Genomic DNA, 26,093 nt, shown 5'->3' on the forward strand with positions numbered 1-26,093 from the left:
AAATTTAAATCAGTTGCTAACCAAATCATTTTGAAATTAATACTACATGCTAGAAAAATGGTTTTGTTCTTCTATAGGTTCACTTGCAGTTATAAGAAGCTTTGAAAAAATGATCTTATTCTTCTTATTTCAAAATAAGAATTTTACAAGAATCATCTCTAAACTCGATTTGCTTGAAATACTGTTTGTTTTTAGTACCAATAGCATCTCTAAAAATTTAGTTAAGACATAATCAATTTTTGCCAGCTGTTAAACTTTGAATAAAAACTCAAATATTCAAATGGTCACAATATAAATTGTTACACATTGAACTTTTTTGTGACACAGTGTGATAACAAAATGTGTGTGCTAGTTAGTAACCATAATTTTTTCGTATCGAGTTTTTTTTTAAGTAAAAAATTGTTAGTGTCAAATATCAATTGATAGTTGATAAATATTGTAAGTTAGCATTCTAAAACTTTCTTCACTATAGAAATAAGCAATATTTAATTGTTGTAATCTTGTTTTTAACAAGAGCTTGAAACATTCACAATTATCAACATTCTCAAAAATTACCTGAGTGTAAGTTGAACTTTAGATTTATCAATTATCAATGAATAGTTGACACGTACATTTTTTAACTGTTTTGTAACAATTTTTGTAAGTTTCTGACAATGAAATAAAAAGATGATTCCGTAATTTTTTTTCGAACGATTTAAACATCTAACCAAATACAAAATAACCAAATCGGCACACTGTCCGAGTTTTTGACATCAAATCAAATCAAATTACGGTTAAAGTTTACTTATTATTTACTTTTTTGTACAGCTCCTCAATGTGTTCCAATGCATTTTTTTTTATAAATTGAAACTGCATTTTACTAGTTTGTATTATTGGAATAGCTATATTTGATTTTGGTTTCAAAAACGTATTCTACAACTTTAATTGAAAACTGCGGGGAAGCTTTAAGTTTTCAAAAAAAAAATGTTTATCAAAACGCCTTCATTGATTTTAATCAACATATCAAAACTTAAGAAAAGGGTTCAGAATTTTTTAAAAGTCCCTAGAGTCGAAATAAAAGATTTTTAGAATAATGTCTGTGAGTGCGAGTGTATATACGTTCGCGACGTTTTTTCGTCGTCCATAGCTCAATAACCAGAAGAAATATCGACTTCAAATAAATTTTTGTATAGAGATAATTGTGAAGGAAAGGCTCCCAAGAAAATTGGGTGGGTGGTTTTTGTTTACCATAGCAGTTTTAAAAAAGGTGAACATTTTGGTTAAACCTAAATAATATCTCACGAACCAATCCAAAATTAAATAATTGATTTTAAAGCTTGCAGTTATAATTTTTGAAAAATAAAATTTTGTACCATTGTTCTGTTTTCGTATTTAAAGTTTATTTTATTTATACGTCTTTTTATACTCTTAACAAAGTCATCTCATTTTGGTTCGGAGCAAACAATTTAAACGGGGTATTACCTTAAACCTTTTGTTTTTAAACTATAGTTTTCGAGTAATTTGCAAAAAAGTGTACTTGCGCAGCTTCCAATTTTTTGACCCGGTCCTAAATGAGAGGAATTTTTTAATTAGTTAAAAAAACCCTTAATTTATTAATGTTTGTTTTGTCAAAAATCATTAAAGCTGTGGTGGGTACCCTTTTTGAGAAATACAAAAATATTGTTTTTTTGTAGGAAAAAAAAAACAGTTAAGAACAAATTTCAGAAAAATCTATCGGTTTGTGTTTGAGAAAATTCAAATTTTTGCCCTACAATTTTTAGTCTAAACAAAATGAAAAAAACGCTTAACGCTCACTGCCCCAAAATCTTAAATAACTAATTTGAAGTAAATCATCCCAATGGTTTGGACGCAGGGACCAGGGCAGAAAGAACGAACAGAATCGGGGCTAGCACTTTTTCGACTTCATAATGTCATGTTTCATAAAATGCTTTCCTTATACATATTTTTTTAATTTGACTTGACAAATCTCCAGGTGCAACCTCAACCTTAACTCGTGACTCGTCTAATATTTTTCATCTTTCATCCCCATCCTCATGTAACGTATTCTGTGCATTATAAGGATTTCAACACTTAATAACATTTTAATTAACACTCAACACATTCTTCATCAATAACAATAACTCGGCACGCGTTTTTGAAAATGTTCGTTTTTCTCTATTTCCTCGATTTTCTATACCAACAACAATACAAGTACATTTTCCTTATATGACTTACAGTAAAGTAGGTATAGATTCGTTGTATGATCCTTTTTTTCAAAAATAACTTTTTGATTAAAGAAAAACAATCAACGCGCGCACGCTTCTCTTGAAAATCGAATTTAAACCCCTTTTTGATTTTTATATTTATTTCTCAATTCTGAGTGGATTGTCGTGTTTTGACAAAAAGGACATGTGTATCGGTCTTACCCATAGGCCCATATTATAAAAGTATTCTTTTGCTATCAAAATTCTCTCTGTATCCTGTGTCCGTTTGTCATCTCTTGAATGTGAAGTGGCAACAATTGAACCCTGTGAATACGCATATCCGTATCCTTTCCGAATCCGAAATACCCGACAATATACTCTAAAGCAACTGACGTGTAACAAGCGTAGCGCAATTTTCATGGTTGCTCATTACAAGGGTGTCACTTCAAAAAAAAAAATATATTTTAACATTTTATAGGGATACTGTTACAGTTGCAAAGGGTGAGTTTAAAATATATGACAGAAGTAGGTACTGCAGGACGAATAATATTATAATAATGTACGGTTGAGATGTCCTTGACAAAAAAGTAGTTTTGTTTTAATTATTATGCAGTTCCGTGATAGACTTTTGTATTGTGTTTGTTGTAACTGATATTATTTTTAAACTTCTGTTATTTTTATGTGGCGGCGATTTGATGTTTTTTTAATTTACTTCGTTCTATTTAACTTCCGTTATATTGATGAAATTATAGTATAATGCAATTTGAATATTTTTGTATTCACCCTTTAAGATAAATGATATAATAATATAATGTAATTAAAATATCAAAGAAGTGTGGTATGGTGAAGTGACAGCTCGTAGAGAATCTGGACGTCTGTAGTGACAACTAATTTTATATCCAAACCACACTTGGCACTTAAATCTGTCTACTGAATTACTTTTTGAAAAGAATATCAACTTGAATTAAGGTGTTTTGTATTTTGAGAGCAACATTTGTCACTAATATCAACGAAAAGCCTTTTTTGTTCTTACTTTTTATTTATAAAAAAATAGTAATCCTTTGAGATGCTGTTTAAAATATTTGAAAATCGAAAATGAAGCGCCAAGATAAGATCTCCTAAACAAGTTCATTGATTTGTTTGAAACATTGTTGCAGGCATTGTTCTTACAAATAGAGAGATATTCCTATTTTTGTTTTAGATCATATAAAATGCTAAAAATTTAGTTAAAAACAACTGCAACAATTTTGATTAATCTTAACTCCTGTCAAACCTAAAACAGCCTCCACAGGTTGTTTTTTTTTGTAAAAAATTTACTTAACAAAAAAGTAGTCGATTCTTTTTAAGGCGTTAAACTCCACATACAAAAGTGTTGTACGGCGTACAAATTAAACTAAATTTTAAAATTCAGAAACATTTAAAAACGTATTTTTTAATCTCCATAGATGAATTGGAACTTACTGCCCAAGACCTTTATGCCCAAACTAAAAATACCAAATTAGCCAAGGAACTTATATACATTTTTCATTTTGTATAGATAATTTTTTTTATATTGAAACTAAACAAAGACAAATAATAAAAATACAAAATATTTTGTATTGTTCGAAAACTGGCACATTGGCAAGTAAAAAAAAGTGGAATCCTATCTAATCTATTTTTGAAATTTGAATTTTAATTTATTTTTGAAAATTGACCTTATGGCTCAATGTTTGGGTTCTCTATTGACTTGTTAATTTTGATGATATGACGACCATACTCTGAGCCACATATCTTCGGGGTTTCGAAAAGCTTTTTGGGTGTCGTGACATTGTAATAAAAAAGCCAAAATGAAACTTTATTCGGGTGCTTGGTTACTGGAATTTTTAACATTTCTTTGTTACTTTTTTTGACAACATAGAATTTTTCTATATTAATATAAAATAACAGTATTTAAATATTCGTGCTTTGACATTAAAGACAATCTTACAAACTCCAAAATTTAGGTTCCAAATATGTGACGAACCAATCACACGTTTAACTTCAATAAAAATAAAAAAAAAAGCTGAACAAAATATTTTTCAAAAATGAATACCTCCAAAGTATGTAATTTAACGCATCGAAAAATAAGGTTTTTGACATCTGATAAAACTTTTCAAAAGATCGAATCGCTAGTTGTTTTGAAAAAAGTAAAAACCTTAAAATATACAACTAAAAATTGGACAAAAAATTATTTTTGACTTCAATATCTTGGCTTATCTTATTTTAAGCATTTAACAATAAAAGAAAAAGTGAATTAAAATTTTGTTTTAAGAATGAAACCCTAAGAAATAATTACTTAAAATCGATAAAATATCGCAAGAAAAAAAAAGGCTGGGATGCGACCCACACTGATAACTTCCCATACCGTCTGTCGATTTGTCTTGCTTAAAAGTTTATAAGTTTTCTTGTTGTTTATAGGTTGTCAGTTGAATTATTCTTACAAATTTTAAAATTACCATCAATATTTTTCATATCAAGAAATAGTTTAGTTTGAAAATCTTGTTTTGTCACATAGATTTTTAGTCGAAAACGCATTTTTACCGATTTTAGTTGCATTTCTTAAATTTTTACAAATTGGATGATTAATTAATTTGAGAGATATTGAAAACCGAACATAAATTTTTACCAAATTTGCGTACCATTTTTTGTAGATTTTATTTTTTTTATAAAAAAACGGACTGTTGGATTTTTATATGGTATAATAATAATATGTAAAATAAAAAGAGTTGGTAAACAATATTTTTAATTTTTAAAAGCTTATTGAGTCATAAGAACATTTTTACCAAATGTTTGAGTATTGTTTTTTTGTTAGGTTTTTATTTTTCGTAAAAAAAACTGTCACTTCGATTTTCCTCAAAATTTTACTGAGTGTTGACAACAATGTTTTTTAGAAGACAAAAGTAGTTTAAAGCCAATATCTCAAAGTTTTAAAAAGATATTTGAGTCGAAAATCAATTTTTACCAACTTTTGTTAATTTTTATTTTAAGTTTTTATATTTTTTGTAAAATAAACTGTCAATTTTATTTTTCTCAAAATTTTGCAAAATGTTAAAAACAATATTTCTTATAAAATAAAATAAGCTTGAAGTCATAATCTCAAGTTTTTGAAAAGATATTTGAGTCGAAATTCAATTTTTACCAACTTTGAGTAATGTTTTTTTAGGTTTTTATTTTTTATGAAAAAAATGTCAGTTTGGTTTTTCTCAAAATTGTACCAAATGTTAAAAACGTTATTTCTCGTTGCCCAAAATGAGCTTGGAGATGAAATCATTTGAAACGTTAATTAGATTTTTTTTTTCGAAAATATACGGGTTTGTATCACATTACAATGTATAATATAACATTAAATTCAAGTCTCCAGAGTCATTAGTTCGTGAGATATTTAGGGTTAACCAAAATGTTCACCTTTTTTTAAACTGCTATGGTAAAAAAAACATCCACGCAATTTTCTTGAGAGCCATTTCTGCATCATTCATTATTATCTGTATAACAAAATGTATTTGAAGTCGATATCTTTTCTGGTTCTTGAGCTATGGACAAATCAGAACCATTACAATAACTTTCTATTTGAAGTTAAAAATCCATATACTTTTTTTACGAGAAACGGAAACTTAGAAAAAAACCACACATTTATAAAAATTAACTTTTTTTAAATTCCAAAAATACATTTTTTTAAAGAACTTTTCTTAAATAAATATTTTTTCTTCATTTCGAGAATAAATATTTTGTACTTTGATTTAAATATTTTGATATTTTTTTTTAAATATTAAACAAGTAGTTGACACATTCTCTGCTATACTCTCCTGATATCCTTAAAGAAATTCAAAGTTCTTAATAAGGCCACTTGAGCCCAAAACTATGCCAACACAAAAATCCTAACTCATATCCTTCAACAAAATAAATCTAAGGAAAACATACGTTCTTCTATAGATATACTTTTTCTATGTTCTCGCATAGTTGTTTGTCCTTATTTCATTTTAGGTTTTATGGATCTGAAGTGGCCCTGCTTTGAGAGAGTCTACATATATACTCTTAAGCTAGCATTTTAAAAAGGATATGTTTGCCACTTGTAGCCATTTGAATTGTGACAGAAAAAAAATTAAAAGAAAAGAAAAGAAAAGAAAGAAAGTTTCACCGCCAAGAATATGCGAGATAGCTCCCGAACGTTCGTATCTCTATACAACTTAATTTTCCCTTGGCACTTCACTTTTCTCACACACATATTCTACAGACATACACCATATTAGTTTTTAAGGACATACAAGAACAGTTAAATACTCAGTGTGTGTCGGAAAATTTCTGTTGACACAAATACAAAATTGTATATGGAGGGTCGTCCTCGTCCTCGTCATCTTCGTATTCGTTTATAGTTGAAGAGAGTATAGAGTGAAGCAATTTTGATGTTGCTGTTTCTGAGCTATGCTGTTTTTGTGTTTTGTGTTTTGTTGCCTTGAGGGCAAATATTTTCACAAGTGTCAAAGACACACGGTACTTAAACGGTTCTCTTTATTCCACTTCTTCGCATTTTGCTAAACGAATTAAACCTACTTCCCACCCTGAGCTCCTTCTCTCACATCCAAACTTTACTAAAGCAAAGAAAAGAACACACATTCTGTTCATTGCTCTCTCTACTCGATGTTCTATTGACACAAATGTCCTTTTTCGCAGCTATGCGGTGACGACAGGTCTTGTTGAAATCCTATCCAGACGCTGCATGAAGATCCGAGAGTCAATTGAACAGCATCAGAGTGTCGTCCTGTCGTTGCTGGCCACCCTGGGATTCCTGACGCGGTTCGTTGATGTTTGTCCACCTGGTAAGAGGAGTTTCAACTCCCATAATCTAATATATAACGCGCTACTGTGTTATCCTTGCCGCGCAGCAACTTTCATACTAAATCCCTCTAATTCACAGGCTCAGCAGATTCAACACGTTTCCTTAGTGCGGCTAAATCAACAGAGCTCTTTGGATCGATATCGATGTTGTATTCCAGTGTGGTGCCAATTGGTAAGTATACTATTTATTCTCCTTACAGAAGATAGAATTCTATGACTCATGTTTATTGTTTTGTTTGATTGAGATTTCGATATAGAGTTTAGGAGGTCTTCCGGTGCTAATTGAGCAATAGTCGCGCCTATCATTGTGTCCGTGCGACGTCGTCGGTCTTCGTCGTCGCCGCTATCGGAATCGGAACCGAATTGTTACGCATTTTCTCTACGTGAGATAATCGCTTATTGGCGGCGGCCGCGGCGACACGGTAGTTACCGGCGACGAGCGACCGAAGACGACGGTCGGCGGCAGTGTAGTTTATTAGTGTCTCATAATTTGGTTTATATGCGTCGTGCCTTTTTTCCTTATTTATTGTATCTTTTCTATTCCACAGGTGAATGCATTCCACCGAGAACGATTTCGTTAGCGGCTGCTACCTTTAATTTACTTGTCTCAATGGCTGTTTTAGATTTAACTACTTTTCAGGTAAGTTACGTTATATTTCTTCTTATTTTATTACTGACTAGACCTTCTCATTGTTCGAAAGATTAACTTTTATGATTTTAGAGATTTTTTACTTCCTTCTTGTACAGACGTAGAGACAAGGAAGTAATTAACGTTGCGAGACATAAAATGAAGTAAATGTGTTTTTTTTTTTCAAATTTGAAATTTGAAAATAAGACTAAAAAGTAAAAGTTTGGATATAAACTTTTATATTTTCGATACAAAATTTTCGTGACATTCGATCAGATTTTCCATGTGTAATTTTGTTTGTAATTTAAAGTTATGAATACCAAAAGTGTCAAAAAGTATATAAAAGGTGATTTTTTATACTACTCAGAAAAATGCATGAAATCTTTATTTAAATCGATAGTACGGTCCATATAATTTAATGTTTGAAGATTATATTTTGTTTACGGTACAATGATGCTACCAGCCCATAAACCTTACCAAACTGTGACTTTTTCTGGATGCATATTCATTCCAAAATCGACAATTCTGCTTATTTACGTAGCCATTGAGCCAAATTCCTCGCTGAAAACAATTTTTCGGTAAAAAAGTGGATCTTCGACTAACTTTCCAAGAGGTTAAAATGGAAGAAGCGCTCGATGAACTTTCTTTACAGAGCACGCATTTTGATAATAAAATTCAATAATTTGCAAGGGTCGTTCGTTTGGTTAAATTATAGACCAAACTGAATATGTTTGACAGTGAAACAAAACACCAAACGTGCGTCAGCTGTTTAAACCAGTGTTGCCAAAAAGATAATACCCAACAAAACACCCTTTTTCAGGTGTGCAGTGATAAAATTGTATGTAATAGAGATTTTTTTAAAGGTTTGAGTGTATTTTTGAAATTTTAGCAAAATCAGTTAATATTTAAAGTACCAAACTATTATCAATGTCATTATGACATCTTAAGTGACTGAAAAAAATTGTTTATGAGCTGGTTTTGAAATAAGCGTTGAGTCGGTATTAAATAAGGACATTATTTTGTAATTCTTGCCGATGCGCATTGGTTTAAAGTGCTGAACATCGAAATGGAAGAGATAAACAGAATTGGCATGTTATATTCTTATTGTACTGCTGGAAAAGGTTAAACTGATGAATTTTACCTTTTTTCAGGAAAAAAGAAAGACAATATTAAAATAGGAAATCTTTTTAATTTTTTATCTTTAAACAAACATTTGCTTCCAACAATTTACATAACTCAATGCTTTAAGAATAATAATTTCTTTTCTTTTGAATTATTATTATACAAAATTTTTATTTTTGTCCAACAATTTTAGAATTAAATCGTTTCTATGTCTCCACATTTTTCGAAAATATTGGTTTAAATTATCTACGTTTTCGTCTTATGTCCGTTATTGATTTTTGATTGAAATTAGCCCCCTCTCCCATTCTGGATTTTCTTATTTTGGAAAGTTGTTCCAGATTATTTTTTGAAAAATACCCAAAAATACCCAAAAAGTTTTCAGAAATGTTTTTTTTTTTAATTGTGCGAGGTTTTTCTAGTTGTCCTGAACATTGTTCCAAATTTTTGGACCTCTATGATCAAAATTTAAAAAGACATGAGCAAAATTTTAAAAAATTCTAGTCCCTCTTAATTCAAAATTCCAACTTTTTAGATTCTAAAAAGTGTTCTAACCATTGTTTCTAAAACTAAAAAGAGTCGTGAAACGTATATTTTAAAAGGTATTGCCCCCAATTTTTTTTCTCCTCAATTCTTTTTTTTTTATTTTTTTTTAAAGCCTTCATTTAAAACAATTCCTCTTTTAATCAATCAAGCATTCAAGAGATGTTTCAAGTCAAACCATATTTCCCCCATTTCGTGCCCAAATGTGGTACAAAACCATAAGCAAAAATAGCAAAAGGCGCGCAAAACTTAATTGAAATGATATTTAATCCCTAGTGCCCCCTTGAAAGAATTCAGAATTTTAAGCCAAAGCTGTACTTTTTTAGCAAAAACCGAAAGACCTTAAAAATTCCGACTCTATGAAATAAATAATGATTATGCCTACATTCAAAAAAACATCAACCCCCCCCCTTTACAAAAACACACATTTAAAAAACATTTGTATGTGCATAAATCATTCAGATCAAAATTTTCCAAGGTGTCATTCAACTAATTTTAAACAAAAAAGGTACAATTAATTGAATCGTTTCATTTTCGAATATCCTTGCATTAAGTAACAAAAACTGTTTGAAATTTGTTTTCTTTCCACAAATAATTTACAACAAATAATTGTCAACTAATTGCGTAAACTTAGTTTAACAAAATCAAAAAGTGTATTACTAACTCGATGTCAACCTAGCAATACACTTTTCTTTAAAAATCGTGAAGCTAAACATTTTTAACAAAAAAGCTACAATTAACTGCATACTCAGTTTTTTTTTTAATTTAGATAAATATAGTGCTAACTTGACAATCGTGGTTGAACTCGCGTTTTTCTTCATTAATTGACAGCTTTACCGTTTTAAAAATTCACTCACAAAATCGACCGGACCGTCAAAAATTTAAATCAATTACAGAAAATATCTAAAAATAATATTAGTTTCAAGCGCATTTGGTCATAGTGGTAATCCTGAGTTCATGTAAAGTAGAAGCGCAAAGCTTAGGTTTTTTAAAAATGTTAGTTTTTTTTCACTTACTTCAATGTGGGTATTGTCCATATGTACGAATCTGCTGTTCATTTTTGACACTTGTGACTCCATGTAATGTGAAGGCTTTAAATCTTATTTATTAGATTTTTTAAGAATACTGTTCAATATTTGTCCAGCCAGTCATTGTTTGAATGGTAAAATAACTTTTTACTAGTAAAAGTATTAAAATAGTTGTTTTAACATTCTTCTTTTATGTGCTAACAACCATAGAATGTAACAGTTGATAACGTACTTGTCTTATGATAGGTTTAGAAAACCAAATTCATTTTCTTTCGCTTAAGCAAGGGAATGTAGGTTATAATAAATGGTTTTATCAAAATGTTTAAACTAAGGATATTTCTTTTTTCTAGAAGTTCTAATTTAACTAAAATTTATTAAAAAAAGAAGAAATATTTTATAGCTTTGAATTGGACCAGGCTTGAGGTATGTTCTTCAAAATGTAGAAAAAATTACTCATTGAGAAGCTAAACAGTAGTCTTATAAAAAAGATTGTAATAATTTAGCATTTTTATTTAAAAAAAAAAAATAAATTAAAATAGAGTTTTTAAAGTACATATACTTAAGCTCTTATAGCCTGTTAAAAATTTATATGTCCTACATGTAAATACAGTCAAACTTCTTTATAACGAACTTCCTTATAATGTAATTCTCTCTATAGCGAATTTCATTTTGTGCCCCTTCCCCTTAAGAAATAACCCATACAAATTAGGTTCTTTGTAACGAAATTCTCTATAGCGAAATTCTCTTTATAAGGAACTAATTTTGTGGCCCGAAAGCAAAAGTTGTTTCTTTATAACGAAATGTCAATTTTCAAATTTGAAAACAAAGTTTACTACGATTTGTATTCCTCATTTTAAAAGGGAACTCCCCGTTTAGGGAAGAATTTTCTTAAAGTGAATGTGTGTATGCATGAATGTGTTATAGAAATGTTACGCATACCAACAGGTCAATTGTTCGAGTTGGCATTTTAAGTTTGAGAATTGTTGCCAAAATGTCGAAGCGCAAAGCTATTTCGCTATCAGAGAAGTTATCGATAATTGAAAAAGTTAAAAGGGGAAAAAAGAAAAAAGATGTTGCAGAAAAATTTGGTGTATCGTTTAGTACATTGTCGACAATTTTAAAAAACGAATGCAAAATTTTAAAGTTTGCCGAAGAAAGTTCAAACGGAAGCCAAAAAAAACTAAGAAGAACAAAATACGGTAATGTGGATAAAGCAATGTTAAAATGGGTGCAGATAAACAGGAAAAGGAATTTACCAATCTCTATTATCAAACAAAAAGCTAAATTTTTTTCTGAATCTTTGGGACAGCATAATTTTAAAGGCAGTACTGGATGGCTGGATAAATTTAAAACACGGTAAGCTAGTAAATTACTACACGTTTTGTTTTTGATTTAAAACAAAAAAATCTGTATAGGTACGGCATCAAACAAAAAACTCTATGTGGGGAAGGGGCTCACGTAGACGATGAAGTGTGCCAAAATTGGATTAAAAATACGCTTCCAAATTTACTGGACGGATATAGCCCTGAGAATGTTTTTAACGTGGACGAAACGGGTCTTTTTTTTAAATGTCTTCCTCAAAAAACACTTGCTTTTAAAAACGAAAAGTGTCACGGAGGAAAGAAAAGCAAGGAGAGAGTTACCTTAATGGTTGGATCAAATATGGCAGGTGATGAAAAATTGAAGCTTTCAGTGATTGGGAAAAGTGCAAAGCCTCGTTGTTTTAAAGGAATCCAGTCCTTGCCAGTTGATTATTTTAATAATAAAAACTCTTGGATGACCGGTGAACTTTTCCAAAAATGGATAATCAAAGAAGATCAAAAATTTTTGCGACAAGGACGCAAAGTTTTATTTTTTCTTGATAACTGTCAGGCGCACCCACCCATGGTTCAGATTTATTTAAAGGCAATAAAGTTGAAATTTTTCCCAACGAATACAACAACAATACTCCAACCAATAGATCAAGGCGTGATTCAAAATTTAAAAGTCTATACTATCGTCACCGATTCTTACAGAGAGTTCTTGAAGCTATGGATCAGGGACGAGAATACAAATCAAATCTTTTGGATGCCATTACAGATGGTTATAAGGCTTGGTGCGTCGATGTTAAAACAAGTACAAATTTAAATTGTTTTAACAAAGCTGGGTTTGGTGCTTTTGATAATTGGTCCGATGAAGACTCAGTTCCATTGTCAACAATAAGAACATTAATAATCGAGAACAACAGCAACTTTAACAGAGTTTTACCAAGTGATGATTATCCTCTTACATTTGACGATTATGTTGCAGTGGATGCAAATGTTGCTACCATGGAGATTCCTTCAAACGAAACAATTTTGAATGTTATTACATCTGAGGATGAGGAATCGGAGTCATCAGATGACAATGCTGAAATCGAATTTATTCGAAAAAAAACCCAACGATAATGATATGCGATCTGCATTTGATAATATCCGAAGTTTTATTGAAACAAGAGATAAAACCTCAGATGTTCACCTTACTAAATTGGAAGATTTTTATAATAAAACAAAAATCAAAACTCTTCATGTCCAATCGAAAATTGATATGTTTTTAATTAAAAAATAAAAAGACATACATTTCTTTAAAATGAGTTTTTTTTGTACACTTTTTTTTTTGAAGATATAAAAGATCACTTGCAGTGTTAAAAAAAATTCTATATAACGAATTTTTCATAAAACTTCTTTATAACGAAGCAATTTTTTGTTCCCTTGAAGATTCGTTATAAAGAAGTTTGACTGTATGTCCAAATTATAAGGACATTTCTAAAAGGAAGTTTAAAAATGTTTCGCTGTTTTAAGTTTTATTTTGAAAACTGTTTTTTGAATTAAAAACCAGTTTTATAAACAAGGATGTTTTGACTTCAGTAGATAGCCTATTCAATTTCAATAAAAATATATTTAGATATTTTATTTTAATTTCTTTGTTAAGAATTTAAAAAGAGGCATCTCTTTTTATCACATCTCTAATTATTACATGTTCTATCTCACACAGTGATAATTTTAATTCATTGGTTAAACCATGTCATGCATACCAAAAATTAATTAAAATTATAATGAGAATAACTCAATTCAGTTAATCAACAAATTCAGTAACTAAAAATTCACTTTTAATTAAAACAACAAAAACATAAAATCAAAAAGGATACCTTTTTCCTTTAACATAACTTCCATTTATCATTCATATGCATATGGACCTAGATACATGTGTGTTTTCTGCTCACAACATTCAAATACATTGTAATAAATTTTTAATTTTTCTGTTCGAAACGTTTGGCTTATTGTGGTATGATTATGTCAATTGAATAAACATTATAGTGTATCATAAACCTATACACAAAATGTCCTACACTATATACGTATGTTTTATAGATGCTTATAAAATAATGAGTATACAGTTTTCGAAAATAGATCTAAATTGCTGTATTTAAAATATAACAAATTATAGAAATGTATATGTACACGTATAGTGCATAATGTATAAATAAACAAATTAAATATTTACATTGATGTCAAATGCTTGTAAAATGCATCGATATCATTAATCTGAGTCATTCATTTATTCAAGCGAGTAGATAGAAAATCAAAAATAAAAACAGTATGTTCAGCAAATTTATATACATTTTTTATACGTTGTAGTAATTTGTAAAAATTTGTTTGATTAAGCAACTATTTTTATGTTTTTTAATCGAAATTTATTGTTTTGAAATTAAGAACTTCGACAAAAATACATTTTTCAAATATTCCCAATATATACTAAAACAGCTGAATTTTGATATAATACTTAATTTTTTTTCACTAAAACTTTCTGAAAAGAATCCTCAATTTACATTAGAAAAGAAACTTTAAAGGAGAATATTTTATATATTGTTTATTGAAAGTGCTCGAAAACTATATTTATTCACTTTAAAAATTCTGCGTTGTAGCTCGATTGTTTTTGAAATAAGGAAGACTTCACAATGTTTTCTTAACTTTATAAATTGTGAAAAAAGCCGCCAACAACAGTCCACGGATTAAAACAATATCGCTCAATTATCAAAAAGTACTGAATAGTGAAAAAAATTGATAAGGGTGTTGAGATCAATGTCTTTGGATGAAATTCATAATTCTGGGCTTATATTTGAAGTTATCAAGAAAACAAAAAAAAAAAAAAAAATATTAAAAAAAAACCAAAGGTATTTCAGAAAAAGGCCACATCTTTTGACAACTAAATGAAATTTAAAGTACAGAGGTCGGAAGAACGTCATATTTTAGAGTGTATGTTTTTAAACATTTTCCGAAACTATTAAAAAAAGTTACTTTTAAAACAGGATTTTAAATTTTAAAGATAAGTATTTTTTAAACATGAAATAATTAAAATTCTACATACTGTTTTTTTTCGAAGAAAATGCATCAATCAATTCAATATCAATTTCTATACGCTTGCCAAAACTTAGTAAATCTTTTGGTTTTTGGTATCAACATACGAGATGAACATTTGTTAGGGTTCGAGTACTGCATCCATAGTGACAGTAGCACAGTTTTTCAATTAATATGAACAAATGAAAAGACTTAGTACCGCAAATAAGGGAATCTGGGAATCGCTTGGAAGCCCATGAACCACGTTATTCCAGCCATATACAAACCTTTTTGTACTTCGTCTTTTCTGAAAAAAAAATGCATTTCTCGCCAACCACACTGTCCCTGAGTTCTGAAACACCATAAAATCCAACCCATCGTATGAATACAAAAACAAAACCAATTAGAAAAAGAAAACTTCAACCGACTCAAAAACAAACCAAAATTTCTAGTGCATTGGAATGGAAATAATATTATTAGGTTTTAATCAGTTGAGCTAACTTTTGTGCTCGCAAACTAATATTTACAATTGAAAATTAGATTTTGAAATTGTGCTTTAATCATTTGTTTTGTGGCATAGCGTGGCTCGACTTGGCCCCCTTCCGTCAAAATAAAAACCCTCAACTGACAAGTAAACAATAAACACAGCACAAACGATAGACACACACAATTTTTATTGAGTAGAGGGGGTGGGGTTGGTTTTGAGCGTTCTATCATCAGTGTAGTATTATCATCATCCCTATGATAGTATATTGTCGAGGTATGTATATATCACTATACGAGTACTTGCTGCCAACTTCAGGGCCCGTCCAACTTTTCAAGTGAACTTCAACTTTGTGAAACGTAATTTGTTTGCTCTTGCTTCACTGTGACTATGACTGGGGTTGTATCTATCTCCAGGTCTATCTATGCATATATATCTGTCTATGCGATGGTTTTTGTGGTTTCAGTGCGAATTTCGGAAAGCGATTGATTTGCTGTAGGAACACGAAGTTGAAACTTTTTCCAAATTGGCTACCATCAAAGTTTTTTATCTTCTTTCTTTTGCTGCAAACAAATGAAGAAAATTCATCAGTTTTCGAAAACCAAACGAAAACAAACTCCAAACAAAAGTTCTATATTTTCTTTGCGAGTAAAAGACCATTTGCATAACGCATCCTTTATACTACTATAGAACAGACAATGGCCAGAACCCAGGACCAGAGATTCAACTACAAGACCCGAGAACTCCTGGTGATGTCGATGGGTGTATACTGTATAGCTCAGAGTTTACTGTGTTGTTTTTTTTTTTAAAGAGAGAAAGAGGGAGAGACTATTAATTTAGACGCCGATTTTACGTTCGAAAAACCCCAAGAGAGCTAAGCAAAGATTGGCCTGGTCCGAAGTCAATAACGCTTTTCTAAACATTGAATAGTTGATGTTCGTTTGAATCTGAATCTGAAGCGGAATCTGGATGTGGTGATTGTGGAGTGTTGGGTGCCCTGTGCGACCTCATTTCTCAAGCCTCATCCATCATTTTGCATGTGTGTTTGAAATTCAAATGTGATGCGGGGAACGATTTATTTGTAAAACGATTGTTTGATAACTTTCCACATCATGGACTGTGGTGAAGCTGCATGATGTTTTTTTTTTTCAAAACCATCCCAAGCTTTATATATTTTCCTTTTTTTTTAACCCTAAAGTGGGTCTTATTCTAAACGCCTGGATATGGTCTCTATAATATAAGAATGAAAATATAAACTTTCATGTGTGTGTTTAGCTTGGGTCCCCGTGGGAACAAGGCCACTTATTCGTGAACTGGCTCTCTGGTGCTCTGTTTTGAGTGAGGGCGTGTGGTTACTTCAGGGTTTTTTATTTTCAAAATAAATTTAAACCAAAACACTTGAATTGGCCACTTGAAGAACTGAATAGGAAAAAGTTTCAGTTTTGTTTTGTTTATATCATTTTTTTGTATTTTTTTTTCTAGAAACAAAAAGTATCTTTATCTAAAAAGGCACACTGGGGCATCAATTGAGTGCGTCTCTCATGCGAAGGGTTATATGTATTTATACACAAAAATGTATGCGTATGTATTAGAGATGGCAGCAAGTGGCAATTTAAATGTCAAGAGGAAAATGACATTTTTTAAAAGTTTTTAAAAGCCTTTAGCAATCAAAGTTCTTATATATTGGATAATATCGAAATTTAAATTGAAAGGGTTTTGGAAAAGTTGAGGCAAAGGTTTTATGTAGAGGTACTTTGACATTGGTTTGATTTTTATGAAAGTTATTTTTTTTGGTTGAAATAGAAAGTGGACATAGTTTTACTGAAATGGTTTTTAATTCGGAACCCAATACAATAGAATTTCGTATGTCTTAAAAACCTGAAGAAATGATTTATGATAATGTATTTGATGCTTTTTCAAGATCCCAGATTCGATATTTTTAACATGTGGAGTTCGAAATGTAAAGTTTTCTAGTTGAGCAATTTTTAGCCTTAGCTAACGAACTTGCAATTTTAGGTTTGTTTGAGTCATCGACGAAATCCCGTATTGAGATCAAATTTTCATTTTATTTGATTTCAGAATTTATTTGTGAATTCGGTTCATTCAATTTGGATTTTCTAATTCGATATTATGGATTTTATCATTTTGGATATTATAAATATTTCAAGCTTCAAAATGTAAATCTTTTTCTTAAAAACCAATCAACATTATTTATTTTTAAAATTCTGCTTTTCGAAATTCTTTATAGATAATTCAGGCTTTTAATATTTTATTCCTCAAAACAATATTTTCCAATATTCTATTTGAAAATTGAGGACTTTCAAAAATTATATAGTTACCAATGTTTTGCACTTATCCTAAAACATGTGGATTAAAATATGTAAAAACTTGTAAATTATTATTCAATATCATATAACTTACAAATATTCGTAACATTTCTTAAAGTCCTCAATTCTGTGTAATAAAGTTTTGCAAATAGTGAAAAAGAGTTTAAAAAATGGACACATCCAATTAAGATTTTATGAAAATATGAATTCGAGTTTTTGACATGGGATGTATACTTTTGAGATATAAAGGATATTAGATTTTGTGATATGGAATTTTAAGTAAATTCCACATCATAAAATAATGTTTTCCGTTCGCTCATAGCATTCAAACTTTTAAAACGTTGTGCAAATTTGCTGTTATCTTTAATTTAAAAAAAATACAAAATGTAATATTATGAAAACGCAAGAGGTCCTAATGATGAGTTAAAAACATGAAGAAAACAAATAAACAACGAATTTGATACATTTTTCTATTTTACCGTTCGCGCAAAGCAGTTAAATATTACAATTTTTCACAAAAATTACCGATTTTCCAATTTATTTTTTTTTACATCACATTTGATTACTCAAATAACTATAATAAGAATAAAATAAAATAATCAAACAAAAAAACAAACAATTTTATTAAATAGTTTGCAGTTTAAGTCCGATTTTGTTAAAAAAAAATTCAGGCATAATGGACCGTGACAGGAGGGTGTTTCTTATAAAGCAATCTCTTGCGACTACTCCACACACTTTTTTTTGAAGCTTCAGAAACGAGCTTTACACACCGTTCTGCGGCTTGTGTGTGACAAGGAAAGTCATCAAAATAAGTTGCCAGAGGTGTGCCAAAATGTATCAGTTGTTTTATTTCTTCATCCGTGATCCTCCTTAAAAGGGCAGGAGGAATCTCAACAAATCATGTTGGTGTAGTCTGTAGCAACGATAGTTTCAACAACTATTTTCGGACCATCTGTAAACTTTTTAATGGTTTTAATTTTGAACCACAGAGGCATATAGCAGTACTCGATTAGCCGCAGTCAACCACCTTGAATGTGAAAGGGGCTAGTATCAGGATTTTGTACATACGATGAATACTTTAGAATACGACCATATAAACTGTTCAAACCGCCGCACAGTGGTTTCTCCCATAGGCCAAAAGTCAAAATTTCAAGGTTGAACAAACTAATTTTTTTTAATGCAATAATTATCTATGATAACGGGACAATTATGTTGCAGTAAGGTTTCTCCTCTAAAATTAGTTGTTGGCAGTCAGTCGCGTCACAAACATTAGTGTTTTTCGCGGTTTTATAAAAAAAGTTAGTCTGAAAATACGACATTGCGGTTTACCCATTTTTTGTCTGTTGTTCAAAGTAAATTTTGGAAAAAAGGTGATGTGAATATTAAAATAAAGTATACTAATAGCTTTTTAATAATTTTCTTCAAAAAATATATATAGTTAAAGTTTTGGCTCCTATTGAAAATGGTGCATTATTTGAACTTTTTCATATTTCTTGTTTTTCTAAAGAGCCAAAACGTCAAATTCCCATAAAATCCCACAATAATTCTTATAGAATAATTTTGAGTTATTATTCCTGTTTTAGAATACAAAAGAATTTTTTACCCAAATTTGCTCAAGTCCTAAAATTTCGACCCGAAGTAAAACACTGTTTTCCACTTTTTTTTTAGATTCTAGCAATATGATCAAGCGAATTGATATTTTTAACATATGGCATGCGGCGAAGAAACGTCGCAGTGATGCCAAAATTAATGAAACATGGACCATTTTCAAAGAAACTTATCAAATTGAAAGCTTAGGCGCTAAGAAAAAGAAAAATACGCTATGTAAGTCTTTTCATAGAAGGTAGGAGGATTGTTCCCGAAAAAAAATGTATTTTTATCTAAAAATAGTATTTGGCTTGACTTCATCGAAGACTTTAGTTCTTTGGAGGAGGCCCAAACAGAAAAAAAAAGTCGCCAAATAATCAAGGGAGACCAAAAAAACCATTTTTAGAAAGCTCGTCTCGCACTAAGAGGAGACGAATTGCTAAGATCGTTGAAGTCGATGAAGACATTGCTTGTGCTTTGAAACATTGCCAGTCTACAGACAATCTCAAATTAAGACAACTCGATTCAAATGATCTTTGAAAATTTTAGTCGAGGCAAAATTGTCGAAACATCAGTACCAAGTTATCAGGAACTTGGTAAACCAAAAAACTAAGGTTGATATTTTCCCAAGCTATGCCAAGGTTCTTCAAGCGAAACAAAAAAGTTACCCAGAGCTGGATACAATCAACATTTCCAATTCTTCAGCCGAGGTTACCCTTCAAGGTCTCCTTAACCATACTGCCCAACGCATTGTAGAATCCCAACGGGACATTTTTGAAAATTCGGAGACTAATTTCGTTAATAATTAAAATATCTTGCCAACCAGGTTTTGTGTTTTATTGTAAAACTTGTCTACTTTTTCTTTTGTGTTTGTTTGTGGTAAAAATGTCTCGTGTTTGTTACAGCCGATATAGCACCAGTTGCAATTCTAACAGTGTCTCTAGTCTTAATCTAATCACAGGAGGTAGAATAATGCAGTGTTCGTCTTAATGTACAAACAAAAATTTCAATGTGAATAAATAAACTCTTGATTTAGGTGATCTAATATTAATTGGGAAATGGGGATTCGATGGAAGCAGTGGACAGTCCGAATATAAACAAAGAACGTCTGGCGAATTCAGTGATGCGGATATGTTTATAACATCTTATGTTCCGATTCAACTTTTTTCGCAAGAGAGTTCTAATTCTGAAAAGAAAATTGTATGGCAAAATCCTCGCCCAGGATCAACTCGATATTGCCGACCAATACGTTTTCAATTAAAAAAAGAAACGGCAGAGTTGAGCAGAGCTGAGCAGGAATACATGCAGAACCAGATAAATAACTTAACTGGAACAATAATTACAGTTACTGACCGCTCTATAAATGTAAAACATATCCTCAAATTGACAATGGTTGACGGTAAAGTATGCAATGCCTTGTCACATACTTCTTCCTAACAGGTTTGTTATATTTGCGGAGCAAAGCCAAGTAACATGAATGATATTCAAAGCTCTTTACAAAGAAACATCAACGAAGAATTTCTAGATTTCGGCATATCTCCACTGCATGCGTGGATAAGATTCTTTGAATTCTTCATTCATCTAGCATATAGATTAGATTTTAAAAAATGGCGAACCGGAAATAATGAAAAACCTCTTTTGGACGCCAAAAAAAAACGAATACAAGCAGACTTCAAAACCATTGGATTGATAGTTGACAAGCCAAAACAAACGAAAATTCAAACGATGGCAATACTGCTCGTAGATTTTTTGCAAACCCTTCTATATCGTCTCAGATAACTTTCGTTAAGCAATCTATACTTGAAAGATGTGCTGTAATTTTGAAAACTTTGGCAAGTTGTTTTGCAATTAATGCAGACTCCTTCCAAATATATGCGCAAGATACAGCTCTTGAAATTGTTGAAGAATATCCTTGGTACCCATTGCCAGCTTCGGTACACAAAGTCCTTATTCACGGAGGACAAATTGTGAAACATGCCATATTGCCTATAGGACAATTTACTGAAGAGGCAGCAGAGCCGAAAAACAAAGACGTTAAATTTTTTCGGTCGAACAATACTAGAAAAATATCAAGGCTGTCAACTAACACTGACTTATTGAACAGGCTACTTTTAACGTCAGACCCTTTGCTTTCTAACGAAAGAAATTTAAAACAAAAACAAAAATCGACATTGTCTCAAGATATTTTGAATTTATTGCTTTAATACTAAAAAAATAAATATAAAATACTATAAAATCATAAAAATAAAATTAAATAATATTTAAAATAAATCGCTGGTTTTATTTACTATCATTTAAAATTAATTTTTGAGTTTTGACCGCCCTTCCCATACAAACGAAACCACTGTGCGCCGCCGCCCGCTTTGGTGGGAGATTGAAATAAGCGTTACTTACCATTACTAGTTTTGTTCAAAATTAAGCAAAAAGTTGTAAAAATAGCATGTTTTACACGTCATCAGTTGATTTTGAAAATTTAATTGGTTTAAATTTTGTTTAGGTTTCTCATACGCTAAATTCAACATTAGGACCTATTGCGTTTTGATAATAGTGAATTTAGTTATCAAAAAAAAATTAAAGACGAGCAAATTTTCGCAACTTTTCAAAAGTTTAAATGGAATGCGCGAACGGTAGATATTTTTTTATTTAGAAATCTTTTTCAGACATTTACTCAAATAAAGGTAATTAACAACTTTTGTGAGGTATTGCGAATCAAATTTTAAAAAAATGGTTTTTTTAGCCCACCCTAACAGCATTTGAGATTTAAAATTCTGAATTTCTTATCTACCAAAGCTGCACATGACAATTAAAGATTTGGGGTTTGGTTTTTTGATACTCAAGATTTGTTTTGCGAGTTTAAAAATTCAAGTATAAAATTCTTTTCCATTGTTATGGATTTTAGAGTAATTTACATTTTTAATTATATTATATTTTTTTTTTGTGATTTTCGTATTCAAAAATAAAAGTAGAGAATTTTAGTATTTAGAACTACTAAAATGGTGTTGACATTACACTCGTTGAAAGTGACTATGATTGTCATTTTACTCATGTCTGTCTCACTGTTATGTCACTTTTTAACTATCAAATAAGAACGACATCATGAAACGTCAAAATGACCCATCTCAAAATAGAAAAATGTGAACACACCTTACAAATGTTTGCATGCAGCTTCAAGCGAATTTAAGATTTTGTTATTCGACGTTTTGAAATATACTTTCTAAGATTAAAGCATTCAAAATGTTAATTGAGGTGATGGAATAAGGTGAAAAATCTTTTGAACACTGTTTATTTTTATTCGATAATTTTATAGACGAAAACAAAAATCAAAAGCATTTAGATTTCTTTGATAAAAAAACATTTTTATTTGAAATTCAAAATTCTTAGATTCTAGGATTCAAGATTTTGGTATGAAGTTTTGAGATTTCTTATTTTTGAATAATAGTCTCGGGATTTTGATATTTCGTATGTTTTCAGTCAGAATTAATGGGCTCGGGCAATAAATATCAGATTTTGGATTTTAATATTCCACATTTAGTGTTAGAATTTTTTTTCGAGACTTCTCGGAGATCTTCAACTAATTTCATCTCAGTAATTTTTTTTAGTTCTATTTGAATTTAGGCTAAATAAATCTAATGTGGTGATTTTTTCAAATCTCGCATAACTGCATTTTAAAAGTAATGAATACAAAAAAGGCAAGTAGTACCTTTTCTTTTTAAATATTTTTGTTTCTGTATTGAGCAAATGTCTATAATAAAATTAAAACAAGGAAATCATAAAAAAAAACAATCTTCTCCTTTTTTCTCCAATACCAACCGAAGGAGGATTGTTTTTCAAATGGTTGTTTGCATTGGCTTCTTCGGTTTTGCTTTACAAACAAATTAAACAATGGATTCAGTACACATTTATCTATACCATTAATATATAACTATATCTTATATATATTTTTCCCTTTAAATATTAAGACTAAAAAAATTCCAAAATAAGGAAAATCATAATTATGTTTTTTTTGCTTTTCTCTCAAATGAAAAACCCTTTTTCTATTTACTCTCGCTTAATTAAGACGTTTGTCTGGATTGTCTTTTTTATTCCTTTTACCTTCTTCTTATTTTCGAAAGTTAATTGACGAATTTTTTGTAAACATTAAAATTTAATATAAACATTTGTTTTTGTTTATTCTATTTTAACAGGAAGTCCTTTCGGGGGAATCGCTTTCGTTGAAATTTTTAGATGTTGTAACCATATTGCTGAAATATTGTGGTAACAAATGTTCGGCAAATAAAAATAGTGAAACCCAAGCTGTGATCATCGATTTAATTGCAACAATTGGTTTCTTTTGTGCAAATAATAAAAAACATCAAGTAAGTTAACAACTAGAAAATGGAAACCTTTAAGAATAGATTTCCATAACATGCCTTTATCTCTTTTAATGTCTGATTGTTTTTAAACAACCTTTAAAAAATACCTATTTTTTCTTACAGGACCTCTTAACCTCGGAACAAAGTTCCATAATAATAAAGAGCTTAACCAAACTACCTGAACATCTCAATGTTGTCATCTATCCATGCCTAGTCACTATAACGTTCCAAAACGAAGATGCCCGCAAAGTGATCTCTCGTGACTTTAATTTAGAGGTAAATTAATCCTATCGTCCTTCCATCAAAAGGATATGTTAATAAAATACAAAAACTATCTTTTCTCATTTTACCTACAGTTTCTTGATGAATATAGCAAATCAGAAAAAGCGAAAAAGAATCATTTGGTGGCTTTGTTGAAGGAAAAAACCTAGAATGCTTGCTATGCTATGATGCGATGCAATATATTGGAAGATGAAGAGTCCCTTTTCCATATCCTTTGAATCTTTAATCTAATTATCCTTAATAATTGGTTTAACCTTTTTGTATTAACCATGACGTGATAGCACTTATACTTAAACAAAATTATCCTTTGTTTTCCTTCATTCCCCCTTCTTCTGTTTCTTTTTGTTTACTATAATTTTTTGTTGATGGTCGACAAACATCACATTTATTCTATATTAATTAATAATAAATATTATGGTCCTTAAATAACGTTCCCATTTTGTATAGTATTTTAGGCTAGTTGCAGCTATTTTAAAAAAATTTAAAAATTAATATTATATAATTTATTAACTTGTAATATTAATATTATTATTTTTTTTTGTTACATTAAGAATTTATCTTTAAAAAGAAGAAAAAAAAATAGAAATAAAATAAAAATAAATTTTTTAATACACAAAAAATGGTTCTGTTGTTTGCTATTTGTTTTTGTCGTATATTTTTTATTTTTTGTTATTTTTAATTTCTCTTCGTTTTCCGTTTGATGTCCTTCGAACAAAGGACGAAAAATAAAAAAATATACAGAATTCATTCTGAAGCTAGCTGCTGTACGACAATAGGACAAAAATTGTGTCACACCAAACGGAAGTTTTTTTTAATCCTGCCATATGGACCTTAATTTGTTGTTCTTGGATGGTAGTATACTGTATTGATGGGGAGAGTAGGTTGAGTATTAGATGATGGGACATTTTTTTTTTAAATCATGGCTGGATTTTAGATTGAGGCGGATTAGGTAATTGCCTGTAGGCCTTGCGTTTAGATGAATGTCCTTGAATAATCGACTTGGAAGTACTGATGAAATTTCACAGTAACACAAATTTATAACAAGGAAGACAACTTTTAGTAGAGCACACATTTTCAAAAAAGGAGTTGTGGGAGGACGAATTAAACCTTCTTTGAACCATACATAATTTTATATTTTTAAATCAAGCTTTATAACCAGCTACGTAAAAGAATGGAATCTTTTCATTCATTGGGACTTAAAATTTTGAAATCGGCTCTAAAAATATTGCAACCATTTTTCTCCAATTACTCGACTACAATCTGTGAATTTGCATTCAAAAAATGCAATCTTTAAGTTGAATTCAATAAATGCTTGGTTGAAAGTATGTTTAACAAATATAAAATCATAAACAAAATAAAATAAAATTGAAAAACCTTTTTTTTCTGAATAGCTGTGGGCACACTAAAAGTGTATGGGTATGACCAGCTACAGGAAACCCCGCTTAAGAGGATTTTACTTATTTAAGCTGTTTTAAAATTAAACTAAAAGTTAGATAGAATTGAGGAAATTAAAGCTGTCTTTATTGTGTACGACTATTTTTTATTTTTCATGAAAAGTCAACAATTTAACTGAACATACTGTGTTGCAAATATTGAGGTTTCAAGAAAGCATAAATATTTGAATGTTCTGGTTGAAGAATTCTTAGGAAGTAAAAAAGAAGTTAGCAATGCATTTTTTGAAGTTTAAGAGACCGAGTATGCAGGGACCTGATTATCGGAGTTTGCCATTTTTCAATTATTGCTTTCGCTTTCGGCTTCTCCGTTTTGAATTCGACCAATTAACGAACTCGGAGGCGAATTTGAAATATAATAATGTTTGTTGGCGAGTTGAAATCCGACAGCTTCTTTTTGGCGAATTCCCAGAATAAAGAGTGTTTATCATTATTCACTGTCCGATTTTGTAGATTTTTTTTGTTTGTAATTATATAAAAATGTGAGCTAGTTTTATAATAATTTTCCTATCCATAATCCACAATAAAATTAAATGTTATATTGTTTATTGAATAAATCACCACAAATTTCACAACTTGAATCGACACAAAAAAAATGTCTGGAAGGCTGTCAAATCACTAGAATATATAAAGAAAAAGTCAAACCAAAAGTGTCAAACTACTGGAATATAGGTAGAACCATTTTCGCTTCACCACGAAGTCGTTAATAAGGAAATACAACGTGAGTCGAATTTAAAAGCTCGAATTGAATACGATCCGCCGCAAACCCAATAATCAAGTCCCAGCAAATATTAGCTTTTTTGTTTAAAACTAGTTATAAACAATTATAAACCGCCGGCCGGCGGTCACAAGCTCTACATTTTTAAATATTTGTTTCTGAAGTGGCCTGTTAAAGAAACACTT

The 26,093-nt window shown here is 30.3% G+C and overlaps 1 protein-coding gene across 1 annotated transcript in view; it reads left to right on the forward strand.

Moving 5' to 3' along the window:
* LOC129949391 (S phase cyclin A-associated protein in the endoplasmic reticulum) overlaps window positions 1-24,232 on the forward strand; it is a 91,214-nt gene extending 66,982 nt beyond the window's left edge. Inside the window, exons 7-12 of the mRNA XM_056060825.1 lie at window positions 6,870-7,015; window positions 7,114-7,206; window positions 7,583-7,674; window positions 23,290-23,460; window positions 23,581-23,733; window positions 23,814-24,232. Coding sequence (XP_055916800.1) covers window positions 6,870-7,015; window positions 7,114-7,206; window positions 7,583-7,674; window positions 23,290-23,460; window positions 23,581-23,733; window positions 23,814-23,888 — 730 coding nt within the window. The 3' untranslated portion in view covers window positions 23,889-24,232. The remainder of the gene's footprint in view (window positions 1-6,869; window positions 7,016-7,113; window positions 7,207-7,582; window positions 7,675-23,289; window positions 23,461-23,580; window positions 23,734-23,813) is intronic.
* Window positions 24,233-26,093: the final 1,861 nt, after the last annotated feature.

Source organism: Eupeodes corollae, chromosome 3, assembly GCF_945859685.1.
Source record: "Eupeodes corollae chromosome 3, idEupCoro1.1, whole genome shotgun sequence".
Lineage (NCBI taxonomy): Eukaryota > Metazoa > Arthropoda > Insecta > Diptera > Syrphidae > Eupeodes > Eupeodes corollae.